The 25,931-nt window shown below is 38.0% G+C and overlaps 1 protein-coding gene across 1 annotated transcript in view; it reads right to left on the bottom strand.

The window, feature by feature from the left end:
• Plod (procollagen lysyl hydroxylase) overlaps nucleotides 1-25,687 on the bottom strand; it is a 230,558-nt gene extending 204,871 nt beyond the window's left edge. The window contains exons 1-10 of the mRNA XM_071661095.1: nucleotides 25,516-25,687; nucleotides 22,388-22,476; nucleotides 20,684-20,820; nucleotides 19,457-19,620; nucleotides 19,131-19,307; nucleotides 16,330-16,529; nucleotides 15,961-16,092; nucleotides 13,852-13,976; nucleotides 8,218-8,319; nucleotides 5,422-5,547 (exon numbers count right to left, since the gene is read on the bottom strand). Coding sequence (XP_071517196.1) covers nucleotides 5,422-5,547; nucleotides 8,218-8,319; nucleotides 13,852-13,976; nucleotides 15,961-16,092; nucleotides 16,330-16,529; nucleotides 19,131-19,307; nucleotides 19,457-19,620; nucleotides 20,684-20,820; nucleotides 22,388-22,476; nucleotides 25,516-25,594 — 1,331 coding nt within the window. The 5' untranslated portion in view covers nucleotides 25,595-25,687. The remainder of the gene's footprint in view (nucleotides 1-5,421; nucleotides 5,548-8,217; nucleotides 8,320-13,851; nucleotides 13,977-15,960; nucleotides 16,093-16,329; nucleotides 16,530-19,130; nucleotides 19,308-19,456; nucleotides 19,621-20,683; nucleotides 20,821-22,387; nucleotides 22,477-25,515) is intronic.
• Nucleotides 25,688-25,931: the final 244 nt, after the last annotated feature.

Raw genomic sequence — 25,931 nt, forward strand, 5'->3', positions numbered from 1 at the left:
GAGGTGGAAAGATGGAGTGAAAAGGATTTTGTGTGATCAGGGCCTGAACATGCAGGAGGGTGAAAGGAGGGCAAGGAATAGAGTGAATTGGAGCGATGTGGTATACAGGGGTTGACGTGCTGTCAGTGGATTGAATCAAGGCATGTGAAGCGTCCGGGGTAAACCAAGGAAAGCTGTGTAGGTATGTATATTTGCGTGTGTGGACGTGTGTATGTACATGTGTATGGGGGGGTTGGGCCATTTCTTTCGTCTGTTTCCTTGCGCTACCTCGCAAACGCGGGAGACAGCGACAAAGTATAAAAAAAAAAAAAAAAAAAAAAAATATATATATATATATATATATATATATATATATATATATATATATATATATATATAATCCATGGGGATAGGGGAGAAAGAATATTTCCCACGTATTCCCTGCGTGTCGTAGAAGGCGACTAAAAGGGGAGGGAGCGGGGGGCTGGAAATCCTGCCCTCTCGTTTTTTTTTAATTTTCCAAAAGAAGGAACAGAGAACGAGGCCAGGTGAGGATATTTCCTCAGAGGCCCAGTCCTCTGTTCTTAACGCTACCTCGCTAATGCGGGAAATGGCAAATAGTATGAAAGAAAGAATATATATTTATATATGTGCGAGGTAGCGCTAGGAAAAGACAACAAAGGCCCCATTCATTCACACTCAGTCTCTAGCTGTCATGTAATAATGCCCGAAACCACAGCTCCCTTTCCACATCCAGGCCCCACACAACTTTCCATGGTTTACCCCAGACGCTTCACATGCCCTGATTCAATCCATTGACAGCACGTCGACCCCTGTATACCACATCGATCCAATTCACTCTATTCCTTGCCCGCCTTTCACCCTCCTGCATGTTTAGGCCCCAATCACTCAAAATCTTTTTCACTCCATCTTTCCACCCCCAATTTGGTCTCCCACTTCTCCTCGTTCCCTCCACCTCCGACACATATATCCTCTTGGTCAATCTTTCCTCACTCATTCTCTCCATGTGCCCAAACCATTTCAAAACACCCTCTTCTGCTCTCTCAACCACGCTCTTTTTATTTCCACACATCTCTCTTACCCTTACTTTACTTACTCGATCAAACCACCTCACACCACATATTGTCCTCAAACATCTCATTTGCAGCACATCCATCCTCCTGCACACAACTCTATCCATAGCCCACGCCTCGCAACCATACAACATTGTTGGAACCACTATTCCTTCAAACATACCCATTTTTGCTTTCCGAGATAATGTTCTCGACTTCCAACCATTCTTCAAGGCTCCCAGGATTTTTGCCCCCTCCCCCACCCCATGATTCACTTCCGCTTCCATGGTTCCATCCGCTGCCAGATCCACTCCCAGATATCTAAAACACTTTACTTCCTCCAGTTTTTCTCCATTCAAACTTACCTCCCAACTGACTTGACCCTCAACCCTACTGTACGTAATAACCTTGCTCTTATTCACATTTGCTCTTAACTTTCTTCTTTCACACACTTTACCAAACTCAGTCACCAGCTTCTGCAGTTTCTCACATGAATCAGCCACCAGCGCTGTATCATCAGAGAACAACAACTGACTCACTTCCCAAGCTCTCTCATCCCCAACAGACTGCATACTTGCCCCTGTTTCCAAAACTCTTGCATTCACCTCCCTAACAACCCCATCCATAAACAAATTAAACATTTCCTGTGTTAGTGAGGTATCGTTCAAGAACATATGACTGAGCCTATAAGGGAGAACTCCTCACTTGGCTCCCATCTCTGTTCCTTCTTTTGGTAAAGTAAAACTGGATGGGAGGATTTCCAGCCCTCTGCTTCCACCCCTTTCAGTAGCCTTCTATGACACACAAGGAATGCATGGGAAGTATTCTTCTCCCCATCCCCATCGCCCATACACGCACATATACATATACATATATGCATATACATACATATACAAAGACATATGCATATATACACATGTTCATAGTCATACTTGCTTGCCTTCACCCATTCCTGTCGCAATCCCATCCCACAGGAAACAGCATTGCTACCCATGCTTCAGCAAGGTAGCGCCAAGAAAACAGACAAAAAAGGCACATTCGTTTACACTCAGTCTCTAGTTGTCATGTGTAATGCAACGAAACCACAGCTCCATATCCACATCTAGACCTCACAGACCTTTCCATGGTTTACCCTGACGTCTTTTTTCTTTCTTTTTTAGATAATACTTCTATGGAATGTGTGCACCTCCATTATCTAAAGAAGAACAGTTCTTAATCCTATGGAAATTTCTGATGCTTACTTCTCATCTGAAAGAACAACATTACTATTATGCCGTCACACCATTTTCATTAAGAGTGTCACCTCTTGGTCGAAAGGAGTATCTAAAATACTTCATATGTATTTCTGCAACTTTATACCGATACTGTATAGTAAAATTCACTCTGCTCTGTTCAGGTATCTATCTACAGATGAGGACTGTGTACATTACACAATATCCTAAACACAAAAGACATGTATTCTAACTAATTCTGGGAAATCATTTGATCAAAAAACTTGGTGCTGTAAACCTTCACATTGGAATGTTTAAAAATCACATGTATGAAATTCTTTTTACTGTATACCTGATGTACAAAGAGTCATTTTGCTTTGTAATCCCCAGTGAATTCATGTACGGTCAGGTTAGAAGCCAAGTTCCTCAGGTAATGGTGGGTCAGATGGGATGCTTTGTATCTCAGTTTAATATTTGTTTATGCAATATAACATCTTTTACTACTTTTCTTGTACCATTCCCACTGAAAAGGTCTTGAAAAATAGATGAAACAATAGAAAGACAATCTTTCATTATTCCTGAGTTATGAAAATATATGCATTAATGTATACTTACTTACTTCCTACCTCAAGTCCCTTCTATCTCTATAAAGCTCCTACAATGCTTAAGAAGCTGGTTATGTCCACTGGTTGGGACCAGAGGTTATAAAACAGTGACGTTTTGTGTGCATCTATGTGTAGAGAGTGCAGCACAACTAAGTAATACAAGCTAACTCTCTGAGTTGAGGTAGTTGCATCATGGGCATGAAGGGTCTTGGGATATGTTGAAACAAGTGTGTGTAAAGTTGTTGCCATGGGTGATGTCCATAGCACGGACGGGAAAGTGCAACTTGATTTTGTCTGGGTAGTGTGGCTTCTTATAAGTGTATGTTTGGTGGGCTGGTAGTAGGTAAAGTATAAATAAAATAGCAGACCAGGGTGTGCTAAAAAGGTTCGGACACAAGGAGAGGATGAACAAAAAAAAGAGTGACTTAATGAAGCTACAGGTCGGATGGGAAAGGGGATGACCAAGAAAGAGATGAAAAGTTGAAATGAAAGAGTCATGGAAAGTGAGAAGCACACAAGGCAAAATTGATTGGATCATTGTGATGGGGGGGGGGTTACATGGAAAAGTCTCTGTAAACCATGGAATAGCCTGTGCATTTTGGCTGTGGATGGTGTGGCTCTGATTTCAGTGCATTATACATAACAGTTAGACAGTATATGTGTGAAAAGCTGTTGTTCATCTATGAGCAACTGTGAATGAATCCTTCATAATGAAGAAAAAATTGCTGGAGAGGCTAACTACTAAAGAATAATCTGTTAAGCAAAATGGAAAATGCTGCATGCACCTACATGCATTTTAGGATTTGGTGACTGTGTAGGAATATAGTGTTATATCGATCCAGATAACAGCTCCATTTAGATTTCTTTCTTTTTGTCTAATTATTAACTTGAAACTACATTTTCTGATTACAGAGAAGGAGGCTGTAATGATGTTGTTGGGAAAACATTTACTCATGGTGGTATGAATAGGGACAATGGTTTCAACATGACAAATAAAATTAGTGTGTAAAGTGAAAAATCAAAATGCACTTTGAAAGTGTGTAAGTCCATATTTCATATCAACACACTGCATCAGCTGATGTGTGTGAGCGATGTCAGGGAGGCTATATGTGCCTGATCTATTAAACTGGAGATGAAGCAAAGCTGAGGAGACTGACAGACAATGGTGTCTTAACTACTTCTCTTCGTTATATATCAACTGACTGTTCTACGTCTTCTATCTCATTCTTGTACCTCCCATGATGATGAGATCACTACACGAAAGTGCACTTGCAAACTTATCGAGTTCCGTTTTCCTTGTGGTTATCAGCAAATAATAAATCATGCCTACCCCTGTGACCTTTTGCAAAATAGGCAGAGTACATTACCAAAGAATAAACAAATACATCCATGCCTCACTATATGGAATAGATGTGCTCTTGAAAAGCTGTCTGTGTTGCAGACTTCTGTACAGCAAAACCTGTTTCCTAATAAACTCATTTAACAAGATGAGAGATGCAACCCAGCACAAAAAAGTTCTTATGTTAAGATATGATACAGTCATGAGACTGACCTACAAAAATTCTTAAAACACATACACAGGAATCAAGCACCTAAAGAATGGGAATTCAAGTGCCCCCTTGGCCCTGATTCTCTGTGGCGTGTTCTGTTTATTTCCAGGACTGACTGAAAACTTACCTAAAGAGGTAATAATTGATTAAAGTGGCAGAACTACAAAGAGTGTTCCATCATTCCCTTCACTGAATATAAAAGGCATCACACATAATATGTGGTCTGGTATTCCGCTATGGGGTTATGGAAACGGGTATCATCATGAAATAATGTTCTGGTCAAGTCAAAAAAGGATATATGGATACCAATGTTCATACATTACCTGATCAATATCTTAGTCCAATCATCCTTCAGTCTTTACCTTACATCCTATTTTTTCAGATTTGCATAAGAAAATTGATAAAAGCACACTTCTGCAAATCAACAAAAATCTCATGTTTGATAATAAAACCAAATTTGCACATACAAAAACTATTTTGCAAACACATATCTATCATATGTCTGATAATACTTTGATTACATATCAATAATAATAAAAATAATGCAGACATAAAAAATACTTTCAACACTTACCTGAGACTGTGGCTATCACTGCTCAAGACATTTTTCAACAAAGAGGAAAGGGGGATACTTGGAGGGAGGAAGAAAGGAGCAGTAGGATCGTCATACAGACGATCTTGTTCTCTTATAGTTAACCACAATACCTTCCACTTTTCATTCTAAGGATTCTTCAAGTTAAAGGAATATCTAGCTCTCAGCAAATCATAGAAAAATATCTTGTGCTAAAGGAAAATTTCATGATTGTACTTGCTGTAATGCCAATATAATACATACCCACTTAGAAGGATTCTCTAATTGAAGGGAATGGTTAGCTCTCAGCAAACCATGGCAAAAATCTGTGCCAAATGAGATTTTGAAAGTTGTACTTATGATGCCAAGAAATAATTCATCGCTTTACAGTCTCCTGAATTTTCCAGGAAGAAAAGAAGTTACATCACTGACCTTCTATTTTTGTGAACAATGTCCATGTAATCAATGGAACGGGCATAAAATCCTTCTGCATTTACAGCACCCCAAAAGGTGGACCAGGCCTGTCCTTCTCGAATCATTACAGCACCAAGGATTGGTCTGAAAAATTGAATAAAAGCAAATATGTACCATAATTTACACACTTACACACAAAATTTCATATCAAGAGACAGGGTGATGAAAGTGAAATACACAGAAAAGGATGAGATAAAATGAATTACACTAAGAAATGAAGGATGAAAACTGATCAATGTATATATCAAAGAAAGATAATGGAAGCCTACATAACATCATGATGCATAAGACTTCTCACTATCAACACAGTGGTTTACCACAATCTTCTTTAGTACCAAAGCATTTCTTCATGTAAAAGCATCTATAACCATAAAACGGTTATCCACTGCTCTTTTTTTTTACATACAATAATTCTAAACTTTCTGTCAATAACTACCACATGAACTTCCAATTGTAACTTGAGTATGAAGCAGTACATTTAACACACTGGCCTTTTTTCAGAGATAATGATACACAGACTTATATGATAAAAAAATCATATCATTCTAGGGCATACTGTCCCCAAGGAAACAGGTGCACACTGGCAACTATGCAATAGAAGACCCAGACAATGGTCTGTACATCAATTAGTAAGGTACCAGTGTTTCTCCAAGAAAAAGTCGCAGAGTAGGCAATCTGTCCCTTAAAAAGATCTAATGCACAACCTATTCACATGGGAGAAGACAGGGTAGAACAACTCTCAGGAAGCAAATATTAAAATTATCATTCTTCTTATCATCATACTTAATCACCGTCTCCCGTGTCAGCAAGGTAGCGCAAGGAAACAGATGAAGAACGGCCCAACCCACCCACATATACATGCATATACATAGACACCCATACACGCACTTATCAAACATATACATTTCAACGCATATATACATATACATACACAGACATATACATATATACACATGTACATATTCACACTTGCTGCCTTCATCCATTCCTGTTGCTACCCTGCACCACGTGAAATAGCATCCCTCTTCAACGAGGAAGCACCAAGAAAAGACAAAAAAGGCCACATTTGTTCACACTCAGTCTCTAGCTGTCATGTGAAATGGACCGAAACCACAGCTCCCTTTCTGCATTCAGGCCTCACAGACCTTTCCATGGTTTGCCCCAGATGCTTTACTTGCCCTGTTTCAATCCAATGACGGCATGTCAACCCTGGTATACCACATCGTTCTAATTCACTCTATTCCTTGCATGCCTTTCACCCTTCTGTATGTTCAGGCCCTGATCGCTCAAAATCTTTTTCACTCCATCCTTCCACCTCCAATTAGGTCTCCCACTTCTTCTTCCCTCCATTTCTGACACATATATTCTCTTTGTCAATCTTTCCTCACTTATTCTCTCCATGTCTCCAAACCATTTCAACACATCCTCTTCTGCTCTCTCAACCACACTCTTTTTATTACATTCAAGTATACAGACAAGGACATGTTCAGTAAATGGTGCAGTTTAAAGATTAAGGCTAAATTTGCATGACTGCAATCACTGTATTGAAAATCATCTTATATTCCAAAGATCCCTTTCATGGGACTCCTGAAGCCTCTAGGTTACAATCCACAAAAAAAGCAGGGAAATGGTGGTCTTTTTTGAAGCAAGAAGGCCCTCATCAAGACTGTACTCCTTTCTATCCATTGATGATAATACAGATTTGTCAAAGGAGTCCTATCACTCATGATGCAGTCACTGGCAGGCAGAGTCCAGTAACACCTAATAATGGATACAAACTCAGGGGCACACATTTTACTTTGAATAAGGCTTTTAATAAATGCAGTGCTTTAACAATTACTGTAGTTAAAAGCAACATCACTCATATGTTATAAAACATACTTTATAAATAATTTGCTTCAAGTTCATGGCTGGCATTATATGAGCCTTCTTAGTTACATATAAAGTTTACAAGCATTTTTCTGAAGTAACGTGTTTGCTTTATTGCAATTACCACACTATTCACTAAGTTTCTGATTGCTTCCACTGTCACACAAAGCCTCTAAATGATCTAATGATCTATAACTATTTGCATTATCATGTAACCTGATAAGTAAATTCCTGAAATAATGATAAATGCTGATGCTTAAAATGTGATGCCTTCTCTATCACTTGGATACTTGCATATTTTTAAGCTACACTTAGTCAAAACACTTCAGGCTAAAAGTTTTCTATATGCAGACTATTGCTGAACACCAATGGAGTTCTTAGATTTCCTTCAGAACAAATGAATTGTTGTTGCAGGGAAACACACCCTTCTCCATGATTGTTGTTGCAAGGAAACTTGCCATCTCCATGATAACCTTATACTTTGGTGCAATACAATGCCCATTCTGATTTCATTAATCATAAAAGTATCCATCATGGAAGTATTAAACTGTGAGCTTAGTATCTATGAAGGCAGACAATAATATAATAACTGTTTAATTCATTTCCAGGATAGCAACTAGCAGACCCACATTCAAGATATTTTGGAAGTGACAGATAATTTGATATGTTTGCTGGACTTTTTTAGGAACTACCTGTACTTATCTGACAAAGCTGCTGAGCTGTCTTTAAACTCCTGATCAGTGGAAGAAATAAAATGAACTGCAAAACTTTGAAAACTACTGTGAGTTGAAAGATTTTTAAATCCATTTACTTATTCTAATGTCAAACGAAAAAAGAAATTCATTCAAGCATACTATGTGTCGAAAAAAATACTAAGTCACTAACCTGTTATGTTTCATGAGTAGGGTTAGGGTCTCTGGATTATCAAGGTGTACATCTCCATCTATACTGAAGAGTGCATCACACTCATACCTTAAACACAGTTCTCTGGAAAATAAAGTCATGACATTACTGAATAAAGTAATCATCTGTAACATGTGTGCTTACTACCATATTCAAAGCAAGAAGATGCAAGCAAAACTTTCTCTAAACATTCATTGACATACAATCTATAAATAAGATGCTGAGATACAGATGTAAAGGTACAAAAATGAGGGTGGTGTGTAGACCCTCATACAGGCCGCCTTACAGAATGTACAGTTAGGAAAAGTGGAGCACCAGGGTAGAATAAAAGAAAGTAAGTTGGATGTGGAAAAAATAAATATGAAGGAGGTGAACTCTCTACATACAGCAAAAAATGAAGGGCAAGGATTGAAAAACACAGTCATGAATAATACATTTCAATAAACATTTTCCTTTTCCTGCCTTTGTGATGTAATCTCAGTAACAGATGCTCGAAGTCTACATGAAAGATTCTCCCTTGGCTACTTCTGTTCCTTATCTAATGGTGAATCAAAATCTAAGGAAGATCAACTAACTACTTTGGAGGGGGCAATTATATGGAGAAGGGAGGTTTGACAATGTTTTGACATATGATGAAGTTTATAAGACCTGGAGACAGTAATCAACAGAAATTATGGTAAGAAATATATTTCCTGGTACAACAGAATTACAAATCAGAAAAAGAATATGAATTATTCTTAAGGAAGAGTAACACATTAAATGGAGAAATGAAAAACTCAGTAACACATGAAAAATGAGAAGCTGGTGGAATAGATGAGATGGTGAGTTTCCAGTAGGTGACGAAAAAAAATGGAAATGTTTCTAGATGGGTTTGAAAAGCGTGTACAGCAGCATGGAAGAGTTGTTGTGTGCTTGATTACAGCATGATGGCAGTGTATATTCCACTGTATTAAGGTTAAAGAAATAAAAATGATGTTAAGCATTAAAGTAATAATTCCTCTGACCACACTTCAAAAGATAAGATTGTGGCAGATTGTGTTTAAAGGAGTAATGACATCTTTGTTGGTGTAAAACCAGTTGGATTTAGGAAAGGATGAGGAGATATAAACCCAATTTCTGCATAATAGAAGCAATGGAGAATTTTAGAGGGAAGAAAGATTATGCATCATTTTTGGATCAAGAAAAGGTACCTTATATACTTAATGAGAAAGCATAGAAGAATTCTAAGTTGCATCACGAGCTTTTTGTAATTTACAATTGTTTCAGAGTAATTTGTGATATCATTTATGTGAATAACAAAAACAGTGGTACCAACAATCATATGAATAGTCTAAAACACTTCAGCATAATGGACGAGTAATCACATGTACATTTACGACTTAAATCTGTATCAGATCATAGACGAATATCAACATCCTCATGGATACGTTCAAAATGAAAGTTTTGAAGCATAAAAAAGCTTCTTTAAGGAGGTATTCCATAAAACGTGAGAGAATCTCAAGGGATTTACATGAGTTTATGTGAGAAAGACAGACAACAGAAGGCCTGATTGGCCCATGAATGGATTATCTGGTATAAAAGAAAAGGAGTTTAACCTGTTAAGAAAATGTAATTCTGCTCAGAGGCTTTTAAGCTATCACAGACTCATTGCTGCTGCACATAAGCCTTTTACTGTCCTGGTTACCACCTATTCAGTGCTAGTGCCTTGTGGCTTAGTCTAGGTCTACCCACCAACCAATAAGCAAGTTCCAATTGCCAATGACATCATTACCCTCCAGCTGTTGGTGCAGATCTGCCTCATAATTCTCAAACACAAAAACATCAACCCAACAGTAGTCATACCTGGTTAAGAGAAAGATTTTGAAGGAAAGGGAAAGCTAGGGTGGGAAACAAGAATCTTTAAAAAATGCTTGCAGGACATCACCCCTGATAAAAACAATTTTTATACTTCAAATCTTACATTTCTCTAAAGGATCCAACCATCCTGTGAGCCTTGAGAACATACCAACATGGAGGAGGAGAGTTGGAAAAAAATTCTAAAAAAAGAGGATTACAAAGGCAAAAAAAAAAAAAAAGAAAAAAAAATTCAAGAACCAACTTGGGGCACATTTGGGTTCATCATTTGGTGCAACTCTTGGGTTACACAAGTTCCATCCTCGACATTAAAGTAAGTTATCATTAAGAGATTTTTTTTTTTTTTTTTTGCTTTGTCGCTGTCTCCCACGTTTGCGAGGTAGCGCAAGGAAACAGACGAAAGAAATGGCCCAACCCACCCCCATACACATGTATATACATACGTCCACACACGCAAATATACATACCTACACAGCTTTCCATGGTTTACCCCAGACGCTTCACATGCCCTGATTCAATCCACTGACAGCACGTCAACCCCAGTATACCACATCGCTCCAATTCACTCTATTCCTTGCCCTCCTTTCACCCTCCTGCATGTTCAGGCCCCGATCACACAAAATCTTTTTCACTCCATCTTTCCACCTCCAATTTGGTCTCCCTCTTCTCCTCGTTCCCTCCACCTCCGACACATATATCCTCTTGGTCAATCTTTCCTCACTCATTCTCTCCATGTGCCCAAACCATTTCAAAACACCCTCTTCTGCTCTCTCAACCACGCTCTTTTTATTTCCACACATCTCTCTTACCCTTACGTTACTTACTCGATCAAACCACCTCACACCACACATTGTCCTCAAACATCTCATTTCCAGCACATCTATCCTCCTGCGCACCACTCTATCCATAGCCCACGCCTCGCAACCATACAACATTGTTGGAACCACTATTCCTTCAAACATACCCATTTTTGCTTTCCGAGATAATGTTCTCAACTCCCACACATTCTTCAAGGCTCCCAGAATTTTCGCCCCCTCCCCCATCCTATGATCCACTTCCGCTTCCATGGTTCCATCCACTGCCAGATCCACTCCCAGATATCTAAAACACTTTACTTCCTCCAGTTTTTCTCCATTCAAACTCACCTCCCAATTGACTTGACCCTCAACCCTACTGTACCTAATAACCTTGCTCTTATTCACATTTACTCTTAACTTTCTTCTTTCACACACTTTACCAAACTCAGTCACCAGCTTCTGCAGTTTCTCACATGAATCAGCCACCAGCGCTGTATCATCAGCGAACAACAACTGACTCACTTCCCAAGCTCTCTCATCCCCAACAGACTTCATACTTGCCCCTCTTTCCAAAACTCTTGCATTCACCTCCCTAACAACCCCATCCATAAACAAATTAAACAACCATGGAGACATCACACACCCCTGCCGCAAACCTACATTCACTGAGAACCAATCACTTTCCTCTCTTCCTACACGTACACATGCCTTACATCCTCGATAAAAACTTTTCACTGCTTCTAACAACTTGCCTCCCACACCATATATTCTTAATACCTTCCACAGAGCATCTCTATCAACTCTATCATATGCCTTCTCCAGATCCATAAATGCTACATACAAATCCATTTGCTTTTCTAAGGATTTCTCACATACATTCTTCAAAGCAAACACCTGATCCACACATCCTCTACCACTTCTGAAACCACACTGCTCTTCCCCAATCTGATGCTCTGTACATGCCTTCACCCTCTCAATCAATACCCTCCCATATAATTTACCAGGAATACTCAACAAACTTATACCTCTGTAATTTAAGCACTCACTCTTATCCCCTTTGCCTTTGTACAATGGCACTATGCACGCATTCCGCCAATCCTCAGGCACCTCACCATGAGTCATACATACATTAAATAACCTTACCAACCAGTCAACAATACAGTCACCCCCTTTTTTAATAAATTCCACTGCAATACCATCCAAACCTGCTGCCTTGCCGGCTTTCATCTTCCGCAAAGCTTTTACTACCTCTTCTCTGTTTACCAAATCATTTTCCCTAACCCTCTCACTTTGCACACCACCTCAACCAAAACACCCTATATCTGCCACTCTATCATCAAACACATTCAACAAACCTTCAAAATACTCACTCCATCTCCTTCTCACATCACCACTACTTGTTATCACCTCCCCATTTGCAGACTACACAACCTCTACAATTCATCTTTTCCAAGGTAAGGTTCCAAAGAAAGGTCAAGGCTGAGGCTACAATTCCAAAATCATAGACCCTAACATACTTGCCAGATAGGGTCAGCAAAACAAATTGTTTGGTCCAAAAGATGTTCCTTAATGAGATAGGTCGTAAGCTTTCTGGATACAGAGAGACATTTCTTTTGACAGTCCCTGATAATTTCTACCAATTTTCAGAGAAATTTAACAAGGTATAATCAGTTTACAACAGATGCATTCATAAATTTACATGGGAGAGTGGGATTGGGGGTCAACATACATTACTGGATTATGTGCTAATATATGCAAAGATGATGTTGGATGTGAAGGTGCTGAGATGGGCAGTAGATGGGATGTCTGATTCTTTCTTGGTGAAGGCAGATGTAAAAACTTTTCGAGATTTAAGGAATACAGGAAGAAACATTGAAAACAAGTGAGCTTAGAAAAGAGGCCTGTGTACAGAGATACCATAAGAGACTGAATGAAAAGTGGCATAGAATGACAGAAAACAAGATAAGGGGATTAACATGGGGAGTAGGCAAGGAGTAGAAGTTTTCTTGAGAAGCAAAGCTTACATATTAAGGTGAAGTGTGTAGTCTGCAGTAAGCAGGATGTGTGCACATGAAAAAGGGTAGAGAGTGGTAAAAAGAAGTTAAACATTTTGCCAATCAACTGCACATTTTGTATCATCCAGACTCTGAAAAATATGAGATCCCAAAGGTGCATGACACTGTATACTTCTTCACACTCACTGACGCCTGGGCAAGCAAGAAGACTTTCCAAAACTGGTAGACTTGGTTTTCTGAGCAACAGAATATAACAATAATACAAATAATAATAATCATTATTATCTATTTTATTATACTTTGTCGCTGTCTCCCACGTTAGCGAGGTAGCACAAGGAAACAGACGAAAGAATGGCCCAACCCACCCACATACACGCTCACACATGCACATATACATACCTATACATTTCAACGTATACATACATATACACAGACATATATATATATATATTCATTCATTCATTCATACTATTCGCCATTTCCCGCATTAGCGAGGTAGCGTTGAGAACAGAGGTCTGGGCCCTTGAGGGAATATCCTCACCTGGGCCCCTTCTCTGTTCCCTCTTTTGGAAAAAAAAAAAAAAAAGTGAGAGGGGAGGATTTCCAGCCCCCCGCTCCCTCCCCTTTTAGTCGCCTTCTACGACACGCAGGGAATACGTGGGAAGTATTCTTTCTCCCCTATCCCCAGGGATAATATATATATATATATATATATATATATATATATATATATATATATATATATATATATACACATGTACATATTCATACTTGCTGCCTTCATCCATTCCCATCACCACCACGCCGCACATGAAATGGCATCCCACTCCCCCCGTGCACATGCGAGGGGAACACAAAGAAAAGACAACAAAGACCACATTCGTTCACACTCAGTCTCTAGCTGTCATGTTTGCTATTGCAATAATACCAATGTTATGAAATATGCTTACATTGCTATGTTACGAGCATGCCACTCTTTCACATTATCATTCACCGAGATTAATTTTGTTGAAAGGTAGCCAGCCGACTTCTGCTCTTTCATCCACGTCTGTAGTAATTCCTCATGTAGCTTTGCCTGTTAAAAGAAAGTGAATATATAAAGCTCTTCCTGAAAAATTCTAGATGAAATACAAAAATCAAAGAAACCTATTATCATTTCTGATTTACAAAGTAAGATCCTTGATTGTAAAAAAAAAAAAAAAGGTTACATTAAAGAGTAAATATTAGGTCATAATATTTAAGCAAACAAATCAGTTAACAAACACACACATCCGATTAGTCTACGTCTTATCAGCCCTTTTTCACCAATTAACTCACTGAGTCTTGATGTCTCATATACATCATAAGACAACTCCAGCACTTGACTGTAAGTGTGTTACATATAATCTGGATCATTTAAAAATATCAGGCACTGTAAATAGCAAAGAGAGTGAAAAAGCAATCAGTGGCCACTCAGACAGTGTTCCTACATCCTTTGTCCTTCGACAAAATGATTGGAGTATTAGATAGAAGTAGTAGGTAGGAATTTTGTCAAAAGGCAGGGATAAAGCATAGGGCTCACCACAGGAAAATCTAGAGATATGAAGAATGAGCTGTGTGAGGTAAGTGTTGTCAAGTGTTATGTATGACAGAGAAAGATTGAAAGTTTGTGGAAAGGATGCCAGTAGTCCATGTGTGGGTGAGGCAGAAAGAAAGACAGCTACCTGACTCAGATGAGTGCAACTTGACAGCCACTGAAGGCAGAAGCATTAGGTAGAAGAAACAATAGGTAGAGCTATTTGGTTGGAACATTAGGTAGTAGTAGTAGTAGTCAGTAGGAGCATTTGGCAGAAGCCTCTGCAAACACTGCATTAGAGTTGCCCTTTCCTAGTGGTCTGTTAAGGGTGAGGCACTAAAGGCTAAGAAGTGGCACTGGAGTTTGCTACTAATGGAAACTCTACTGCCATGTTATGTATGACAATAAAAATTGTATGTTTTGTGGACATGATGCCAGTTGTCTATGTGTGGGTGAGGCAGAAAGACAGCTACCAGGATAGGAGGGGTGCAACTTGACAACCAATGAAGGCAAGAGAAATAGGTAAAAACATTAGGTAGAGGAAGAAGGAAGAAACATTAGGTAGTGGTAATAGTCTGTAGGGGCATTTGGTTTAAACCTCTGCAAACAATGCATTCCAAGTTGCCTTTTGCAACTGGCCTGTTAAGGGTGAGGCACTACAGGTTACGAAGTAGCACTGGACTTCTCTAGTGATGAAGACTCATTTGCCATGGCCAACCCCTTCAGAGAGTTTCAGGTGGCAAGAGGCATCAGATATATAAATAGAGAGATAAATGAAAAAGCAATATATGTACCTAACTGACTCTTGCATTACCACTATCTACATTGTGCTTCCTTTGTAATTTCACACATTTAAGACATATATAAATCAAGGTCTATTCTCCTGAACCTACATCCTGTTTCATGTAAAAGAGAATTCCTCTACTCATAACCCTCTGACAAGTGACCCCAGTGCATAAATCTCTTAAAGACTTAACTCTAAGGTCACTCATCTTTGGGATGGTTTCTAACAAAGCCTTCTTTGCATCAAAGAATCAGGAGCATCCTATCTCTATAGTCTCAGTGCAGATACAAGTCTACGTTTCCTCAAAAGTACATGCAGTCTGCAATCTTCACATTAAGAGGAAACAAGACAAATTAAACCATCTAACTACCTGAAGAGCTAAAGACAAGAACTTAAGACAGAGGAACTGAAAATCAATATGCTTTTTTTCTGTGTGTGATTAAAAATCTTATTTGATATTCACCACTCTAATCAAAATGAGTTTCATTATTTGTAAAAGTAAGGTCTATCATTCAAATGGTACTCCTTACAAAACACCAGCCAGCACATAACTTTATCATAAGTCACCAACATGAAACACACCAAAAGATGAAACACCTTTGCCAACACTACCTAGCTTTGGAAGTGAATCCAGCCGATCCACTTAGAAAGCATGAATGCCTCACATGTGCCATGCTGTCCCTAAACTTAATGAATGCTACTAATAATAAGGTACTCTACCTGATTATGTATCAGTATATCCAGTCTGTGCTTTGGATAACTAAGGCTTACAACCTTGGCTAACATTTCTTCTATGAACGGCATAGATTTCTCTATAAAGACTGCAATTAGCACACGAGGATACTCATCTTCCTGTGGACAACAGAATAGAAATTAATTATGCACAATAAAAGAGCAAAATATTACAACCTGACAATAACAGTCACCATCATTTCTTTTCAAAGTTACCTTAGCTCAAAAATTACCACATGAGAGGGGGTTCTGATAATACATGAATTACTCAAAAATTACCACAGTGAAGTTTTGATGGAACATATGAATCATAAGAGGCATCAGTGAAAAAAAAGACAACTCATAGAATGTACTTACCGACAAATTCTTCATGTCACGCACGTTCTCATGACATGCAAGGCATCCATCATCATAAGTCCATGATTTGGCAAGGTAGTTCCCTAAAGAGTTCAACTGGACCTTTGATGGGCCATTTCCATGTATTACAACTGGGGTTGACTGATATACTGTGTTAACAATTTTTACATCTTCCTCCTCAAACTTCATGGACACATCAGCTTGTAAGAACAAAATCATCAAAATCAGTCATCTACTAAAATACATATGCTGAAAGCACTTCATTGTCAAAATGTAACTGCTGTATATCCTTCAAAAAATCAACCTTCCTTTACATCCCTTTAAGAAAATACAGGATACTACTCATTCATAAAACTCAATGTGAGGACTATACAAATGAAGAGGTTGAATTTAAATACTTTTAAGTATGCATTCTGACAATCAGACAGACGAAGCACCAAAGGATTGCATACATACAAAGTCAGTGCTTAATAAAAAGAATCAATGAAAAGTTGATTAGCAAAAGTTCTGTGAGATTTGGAGCTTATGCGTATATCAGGATTTTAGCAAATGATGCAGACAAACTCCATTTTCATCAGCTTTAAGGGAAAATCTAATACAGTTAGTAACCATGTAATCATGAAAGAGCTCAGAAAGAAGTGGGAGTGCCAGCAGCTCTCCATCTTGGTAATATGGAGAACTCTGCTTTCACTACATAAATACAGAGAATTTAAGCACCTGTTTATATTATGATGCTGTCCTGTACCTTAGGAGCTACCTGTGATCTGTGAGATCAAACTTGCCTTTTATAAACATACTGCAAATTGATATAAATATATCATGAAGTGGCAAGGTGTAACCCTAACCCTACTCAAGAAACATAATACTTGTTGCATTGTCTCCAAGAAAACAGTCTCCCAAACCCAGATGGTATGTACAGATCATATCAAGGTGATTCACTTCATTGCAGAATGAAATTCTTCTTAAAGAGGTCAAGGAGCTGATAACAAACTGACAGGACATACAGATGTCACATAAGATGAGAGAGGTCTGAGAAAAACCCCCTCTCTACCCTGGCTACAACAGAACATGGTGTCATTGGCAACTCCCTATGGTGCTGGTCATATCACAGTTTGAAGAGTGCAAGCTACAGTTCATGACTCTCAAGCAGACAGTTGAGGACAGAGCTTGTCTTGCTGACTTCTCTAAGAAATACAAACATCTAATGCTTCAACCAAAGCTCACTGGGAAGACAATCAGTCAAAAAAGGCTTGGATACAGGATCAATGGACTACAGGTAGGGCAAACAAATAAGGGGAGCTTGTCAAAATCCAATCACTTGAGGATATGATGAAGGCAAGTGTCATTATCAAAATTTTTCACCTTAAATCCTATTACAACTAGTGAGGACAATGCACCAGTCATCAAGACCAAAATGTGGTTGGTGGTAGGGATAAGAATCAAGTTAATGCTCTCTAGATGAGATGGCTTCTGGACAAGCTCTACATTCCTAGCTCTGCCTAGCAAGGTGGAACTTGTCAGCATAGTGATGACTGTACTTGATAATGTGACTATAATGTCAGGTGCAACTTCTGCGGAGGATACCATGACCCCTCTGAAGTGAAAAGTTCTTTCACAAGACTGTATTTCCAATGATAAAGCCACACAAAAGATGACTTTTGATTTATGGCGCAACCTTGAGCAGGCGGAGTCTGGTAATAGCAATGCATAAAATCATGCCAAGGAGTATCCTTAAAGTGTGAAATATGTTAAGGTACATGTAGAACGAAATCACATGTAAAAATCACCTACAATCTTTGGATATTTGCAAAAATAATGAGCATTCATGCTGCCAGCAAGAGCCATTTCCCATCAACACAATATTCTTCCATACCAATACAGAGCCTATACTACTTTTTTGGGTAATTTCGTCAATATGTTAAAGAGATATTCTGTCAAAGATAAAATCTTTAGTTCTATTTCATAAAAGGTGAGCATCATTTCAGATGAACTGCAAGGTTCAAAGGTTAAAATAGTGCGCATTTTCAAGATTGTTTTTATAATGTCTTTGGGGCTAAAATAGTTTTCGTAAGAATACACCTCTAATTATGTAGTGGGTGTCTTTGGCAAATGAGTTTCATTTCCAAAAATTCCACTCAACAGTCAACTTTTTAAGGAATGTATCTATTCTATTCCCATTTTAGAATATCAAGTGGAAATAAAAAGAGCGTGGTTGAGAGAGCAGAAGAGGGTGTTTTGAAATGGTTTGGGCACATGGAGAGAATGAGTGAGGAAAGATTGACCAAGAGGATATATGTGTCGGAGGTGGAGGGAACGAGGAGAAGAGGGAGACCAAATTGGAGGTGGAAAGATGGAGTGAAAAAGATTTTGTGTGATCGGGGCCTGAACATGCAGGAGGGTGAAAGGAGGGCAAGGAATAGAGTGAATTGGAGCGATGTGGTATACCGGGGTTGACGTGCAGTCAGTGGATTGAATCGGGGCATGTGAGGCGTCTGGGGTGAACCATGGAAAGCTGTGTAGGTATGTATATTTGCGTGTGTGGACGTATGTATATGCATGTGTATGGGGGTGGGTTGGGCCATTTCTTTCGTCTGTTTCCTTGCGCTACCTCGCAAACGTGGGAGACAGCGGCAAAAAAAAAAAAAAAAAAAAAAAAAAAAAAAAAAAATCTATTCTATTATGCAAGTACAGGTGTATATTTAAGGCTTGCTCTTTCTGGCTACTTCTATAAATCACATTTGATCATACTGATTTTCCCATCCACTTAAAATGAATTTGTAATGAATCATTTCAAAACTTACCCAACTGTCCATTTAGATTTTGGAAAATATTTGCTTGGGTGTCAAGCTTTATTTTGTATTTCTCCCTTAAAGCTTTCTCGAGGAATATCTGTGTGTAGTAGAGCTGATCATCCTCCCCATCTGTGATATCATGTGATGTTACAATCTTATAAACCTCTTGAGCATATCCAATGAACCCTGTAAAAAACACTTATGTTAGTTACAAGAAAATGCAATTAATCTTTTTGTAAATTACTTGGATTTCTTCTAAATGTGAAGTAAGCATGATTTCACTAACAATCTATTATCTATGGTTATAGAAAGCTCTTTTATAAAGTCATCCATACCTCCCGAATTCAGATATTTATAGCCAAAAGAAACTTTTGGATACTGTGTAGCAAGTTTCTTATTAGGCCAGCAGAAGTCCTCAGCCCCAAACACAACCCGTGCACCAAGGCTATCAAACTTTTCCAGGATGGTGTTCTTGCCAGCAGTGAAAATCACATCATAGCTGAAAAGAGAGAAATAAGCCAGTAAATAATAGTTATCTAATAGTGAAATCTTTAACCTTTCATCTTCAAGCTACCACCAATGATGATCCTTCTATAATGAGTATCCACAATGAACATTTGGAAGAAAGACACCAATCTTTGGCAAGCCATGAGTTGTATTAAAAAGGATATGTTTGCAACTTTGAGGAGGTTGTATCAAATTCATATTTTTGAAGTCAGGTGCTCAGCAGTTGTTTGTGAAGGTGATGTGACAAATTTAGCAAAAATATCAATATCTATCAATAAATTTTCCCATTTCTATGTTCAAAGAAATATGGCTGAAAGATGGCAGCCCATATTCTTTAGTTCAAAATGAAGCTCAGAATAAAGAGTAATGAATTATTGATACAGCTGAACGATGAGAGGCAGGAAAAGGTTCAGAACACAAAAGGTTCGGTATCAATGAAAGTTAAGTCAGTTTATAAGGGGTATCTATATGAACCTATAACTATGGCAGCATTCACTAGAGGATACAGTTCTGACTAACTTCATGCACAAACCTGGAATACAGATTTACAGTGACAGAAAGATGAAAGGAGTGAGCAATATACAGAGGTAGATTTCAGAATGTCATAGAGGCACAAAATAAAAACAACTAACTGAAATCAAAAAGACAGTTTTCTGATTAAAGCAAATCAATTACTCTGAAGAAAGGATGGTTAAGAGGCTGCCTATAAAAAGAATGTGAAAATGAAAAGGGAATTGACAAAAGACTGTGGTGGAGGAACATACCTCTAGAGTATTCATGAGACAGCTAAAGGTTCAGGAGCACCAAGTCTAGGATTGTGGCACAGCAGCAAAGCATGAAATTTAATCAGCATGACCTATCTTGCTACATAATGTATACCACATACCAGATACAGAGAGAAACTAAGCTTTTTTTTTTTGTATAAATCTCTATAATGGTCAGTAACAAGATAATATTGAAGTGCATTAAAATGTTTACTAAATACAGTTCTGTACACAAATAAACTATGCAGATGAAAGAGTCAGTGGTAACAGCAATATTCTAAAACAACCTACCTATCAGCGAACAAAATGACCTTGTGAGAATCATCTTTATACTTAAGAAGCTCCTCCTTAAGAAGGTTCACCTTTTGACCTCCTCCTGCAACTCTCTTCATGTCTCCACCTTTCCAGGGTGAACCTAAGCCCAATACCTGCAGCAATGAGAGAACTGTACAGTGCTTTTGTTCAACCTCATTATACAAAAGAAGTTTTAAGAATTTAAACTATTTATCATTAAACTAAGCCACTACTCATACATCAATATCTTCACACTAAATGTGCTTATTAGAACAGTTATTTTCCATGTAAGAGAGGAAAAGACTTAACAGAAGGTAAAACATGCAAAGACAAACCCTTACACATACTTCAGTATATCACTTGAAAACTTTTATGTCATACACATTAAAATGGCTAATAATACTTTGAGCTAAAAAAGCAAAATATTTTACCTATAAACCATTAAAGTAGATAAAGGACAGTAAAGAAGCTAAGGAAGGTACATGTAAATAAATACAAATAGATGATGTTTTTTCCTACAATTAAAAAATATACATTCAGATACAAAAATTTTCTGTTACTAAATTTAGTGGTTAAAGTCACTAATCAACATTACTGATCAATCAGATACAGCATCTACATTATACTGTATTATTACCATTATTCCTAATACCATGGGATGGATCAGGTATCCACAGCCTCTGAAATAAAACATACAAATCTTCAACCCATGCCCAATGTGTTAAAGTGAATCAGTGACTTCCACACTTATCAAATGCTTCTCAATTTTTATAATTGCACACTAATATGATTCATCAAATGACACTACTGTCTCCATTCACACCACCCTTAGCAAAATCTATGAGAATTCACCCCCTTTAACCATCAAAAAATGTGAGGGAGAGGCAGATACTCACCACATAGTAACCTACCCATGCCCATGACGTCAAAGCACAAGTAATACAGCAAAACACACTAAGACCTAACCATTCACTTCAATTGCTCAACTTGTGGTGAAATGATACCTGGACAGTGTGTACATCTTGGATCCTGCTCTTTATAGTGCCTGTTCAGTACTGATATCAATTTCTGTGGTTTACAAAACACAGATCATAAGCATCTAGTACTTCTTTTTTAAAGGAATGACATACCTGAACACCCAATGAAGCTTGTACAGGCTTGCCAAGCCAAAACTCAGCTCTACATTCTTTATTCACCAGTAAAAGTATAGCAAAGCTGAATGCATTCTGGCTTGCAAAGCAGTTGTATTGGCCCCAAATCAGAATAAAAGCTATGCTAGGAAAACCTGAGTCATCCGAAAAGGCCAAAGTTGTTACTTTACGAGAGGTACTTTGGGTGGACATAACTATTTCTAGTACTTGTTCAAGGGAACTTCCTGTGTTAGCATTTTACAAGATACACAATTATCAGATAATGATTTAACAACCTTTCATTAAACTTACTTTGAAAATATGAAAAAACACTCAATCTGTGTATCAATCTAGATTTCTTGTGAAATTTCAGTTCCCTGGACACATGACTGTAAAGCAGTAAAACAAAAAAGTTCCACAAATCATAATGCTCCAGAAAGTAATCAACAGTTCTTTATAAACATAATTCAGATTTCTAGATAAAAATAATTTTCCATGAGAATGATTTATGGTGGTGACTTCATATCATTTACTGAAAAGATAAATCATGTTCAATCAAAAAGAAACTCACCTTGACGTGGAGATCATACACATGGAGAGAACGCATAAAGCGGTGGTAACCATCTGTCTCGTTACTTGCTACTGTTATCACTAACAAGTCTGTAATTCAAAAAGTTATTATAATATCAAAATGGTCATTTCATGGAACATCTTCATTCTCTTTATTAAATTAATCAGTAAAAACTGATCAAATGTAACTGATAGAATAACATCTGTTAATGAAAAAAATACTCATAAAATAATAAGAACTTCACTTAGATGAACTTGCACTTCCACAGAGAATGTCCCAACAAAGTCAGATACCTCGTTTTGTTAAGGTGCATCAGCTTATCACCCTCACACAATAAATCATTTTAGGAAAATTCATTATGAAGCACTGGATCTGGTGTGTCCCACATTCAATGGAAGGTTTGATCAAGCTGATTTTAAAACCTACATGAATACATAACAACATTTGCTACTGTTTTGCAACCTTTCTTGAAATATACAGCAATGACTTGCACAAAGAAACCCTTTCAGCCACATCTGAACATGCTACATGGGAACTATACTTGAACAACACCAGTAGACCTATCTCCAGCCTCAAAAGAGTTACTGGCAGATTTCATGCATCTCGTAACACTACTCATCATGCCTGCTAAAAGTGCTACTGGTGAGTGTGCTTTCAATGGAATGATACATATCAAATCCAAAGTCAAAGCAACAGTGAAACAAGTATCTGAACCATCTTAAGGTTGCCTATGTTTAGACAGAAAATTGGATAGTGAAAATAAAAAAAACTGCAACTGACTATAACAGGTAATAACCAGCAGTGATCATAGCTCATCCTTCTTTGGGAAATTTTGATATGATGACCATAGTATCAACTATTACCATTATCTTATTTCATGCTCAGTTGCACAACTTTCCAGGGCTTTTCAAAATTTTGGAGTACTCATTTCATAATGATGTGATTTGCTTCATTTTTTCTGCAAAAATAAGAAGTATAAGATTCATTTGTACTTCTATTTGAGGAATTGTGTTACTATTTCAAAAAGAGATAAATATCTCTTGCATATTTTTCTTATGACTTTTAATTTCCTTACAATTCTGTTTCTGTCACTGCGATATTAGCTTTAGGAACATTTTATCCTCACTTTATTCACATATAGTGATTATTTAGAGCTTGAATTACCAAATATAATTCTTGATTACTTTCTGTGGTTCTTTAATCAACCTTAGGCATATTATGGTACAGCAATTCTGAGGTCATTATCTCGAAATAATGTTTGGATCAACTGTATATCTATCAACAAGGGGTAGCCAAAGAACTGTAATTCAACAGAATCTGAAATGTAACCCCCATGTTGATTAACAGTCAAACAACAGTCAAAAACATGTAGTTTATTCATACATGTGTTGTACTGTATTATATATTTTCTTCTATAATTAACTACTGCATTCATACATATTTTGTGTTATCCTAATAGTTTTCAGTTTGTATCAAGCATCTCTCAGGGGTTGTCTATATTTCTAGGGTACCATGGGTGTAGCCAATGGAGGAGAGGGAGGGTCAAGGCCCTCCTAATCACATGTCTTCCCTTCCTTTCTGTCACAGGACCCTGTGTAAATTTACCCTCTCTCTCTCTCTCTCTCTCTCTCTCTCTCTCTCTATATATATATATATATATATATATATATATATATATAGTAACTGCACACTTCATACACAGTAAATTTCACCATGAATAAAAATATGGATTGCATGCTTCTAATTATGTTTTTGTATGGAATCCTCATGCCTTTCACCATCTTTTTTCCAGCTATGTATATATAAAAAAATCTGTTTCTGCCCATACAGAATACTGTGCAAAGCACAAGTACTTCGATTTTCAGAAAACTGACTGGCTTCCCCCACCATAGTCTGGCATCCTGTGGGTATTGTATTTGATACATCAATAGTGTCTTTATTGTGGCAATGATATGTGAGTAAACATGTTAACTTGAGTCAAATGAATCAGAATATAAGAAAAGTACACACACACACACACACACACACACTCACATATATATACAACATAGAACCATATTTGCCATTACTCTGTTATTCACTAATATTTTTTTAACATGTAACATTACTCCCATAAATATATATAATGCAACAGTGCACATCATAACAGGGGCCATAAACTGTAAAAATGAGTTTGTTTGACTGTCTTCATGAAAATACCTAACAGCTTTTACTGTTGCCTTTAAAATTGCTTGAGGGAACATTGATATCTACTGGAGATTTACTCCTGCACCTGTTAATGATACCACACCACTATCAAGTTATTACCTGTTTTCATATTCGTATTGCAAAGCTAAAAATAAGTGCATAATCTATGAGTACGACCAAGTAATCATAGTCATTACTACGAGCGACATAGCGTGGGGGTGGGGGGGGATCATCATCCCCCCATCTTTGCAAAGAGTTCGTGACTTGTAGGAGGTTCGCAATTCATCCACAGTTTCAATGAAAATATATTTACAGAAGTCAACTGGACAGGTAAGCATTTACATCAAAATTTGATTAAATATTACAAGTGGGATCAATTACAAGTGATAAATTCCACTTGCCCAGGGAGAGAAATATGCCTCTGCCCACATCCAGAGCATGACATTAACAGATCTCAGCCCCACCCACGCCCCATTCTCAAATATGCTACATCCTACGTGACCATGGCCACGTCTCCTACCCTGTGGGAGAAGGATACGTGACTCACGAAGGAGCAGGCGCGGGCAGGAGACGTGGCACTACTGGTAAGGTCATCTGGCACTATCCTGACACCAGCTACTGACTGCGTGCCCGAGCACCTTGACTATATTTGACATTAATTATACATCAAAACTAATATGATATCACTTCTCCATTAGAGAAATAAAGAATTAACACAGGAACTAACCCTTGGGCACAATCAAAACTACGACAAACAGTTAAAATCATAATTCAAAAGCAATGTCTAATCGCAAGTGGCATCATCTGGGGGGGGCACCAGACTGACGTCGAGCAAACGCCCAGACGATGGAATCATAAACAAATTCCCTCTAGCAGCATTATTACGGTTATCATCACTTCAGACGTAGCTTTACGCCAATACTGGGCACCAAAACACTTACCTCTCTTCTCAACAGAATATGCCAACTTAATCAGGGACCACACGACGAAGAAAAGGGTTGAAACACGAGCAAATGACATTATGTCAGTGATGGTGAGCGAAAGATAGGCAACCAGACCACGTCAACCTCCCTCACAAACAACACTGATCTCTCTCTCTCCTCTCGTTTTACTGACATCCAATGGCTGGCCCCGGCTGGGTGAGGTATCTTACCTAGGATAGAAGAATCGTTGTACTTGGCCATTTATTCTACTGGCGTGCTCATCTCGCGGGCCGTGGACACAATGATAGTGTATTTGGTCTTGAATCATCTTGAACATCTGAGGAGGGTGTTAAAGATACTTTCGTATGGTGGATGAAGTTTGGCGCTCACGGTCTTAACCATGACACTGACAGTTCACAGGCCTAAAGCCTTAC

Source organism: Panulirus ornatus, chromosome 5 (genome assembly GCF_036320965.1).
Source record: "Panulirus ornatus isolate Po-2019 chromosome 5, ASM3632096v1, whole genome shotgun sequence".
Taxonomy (NCBI): Eukaryota; Metazoa; Arthropoda; class Malacostraca; order Decapoda; family Palinuridae; genus Panulirus; species Panulirus ornatus.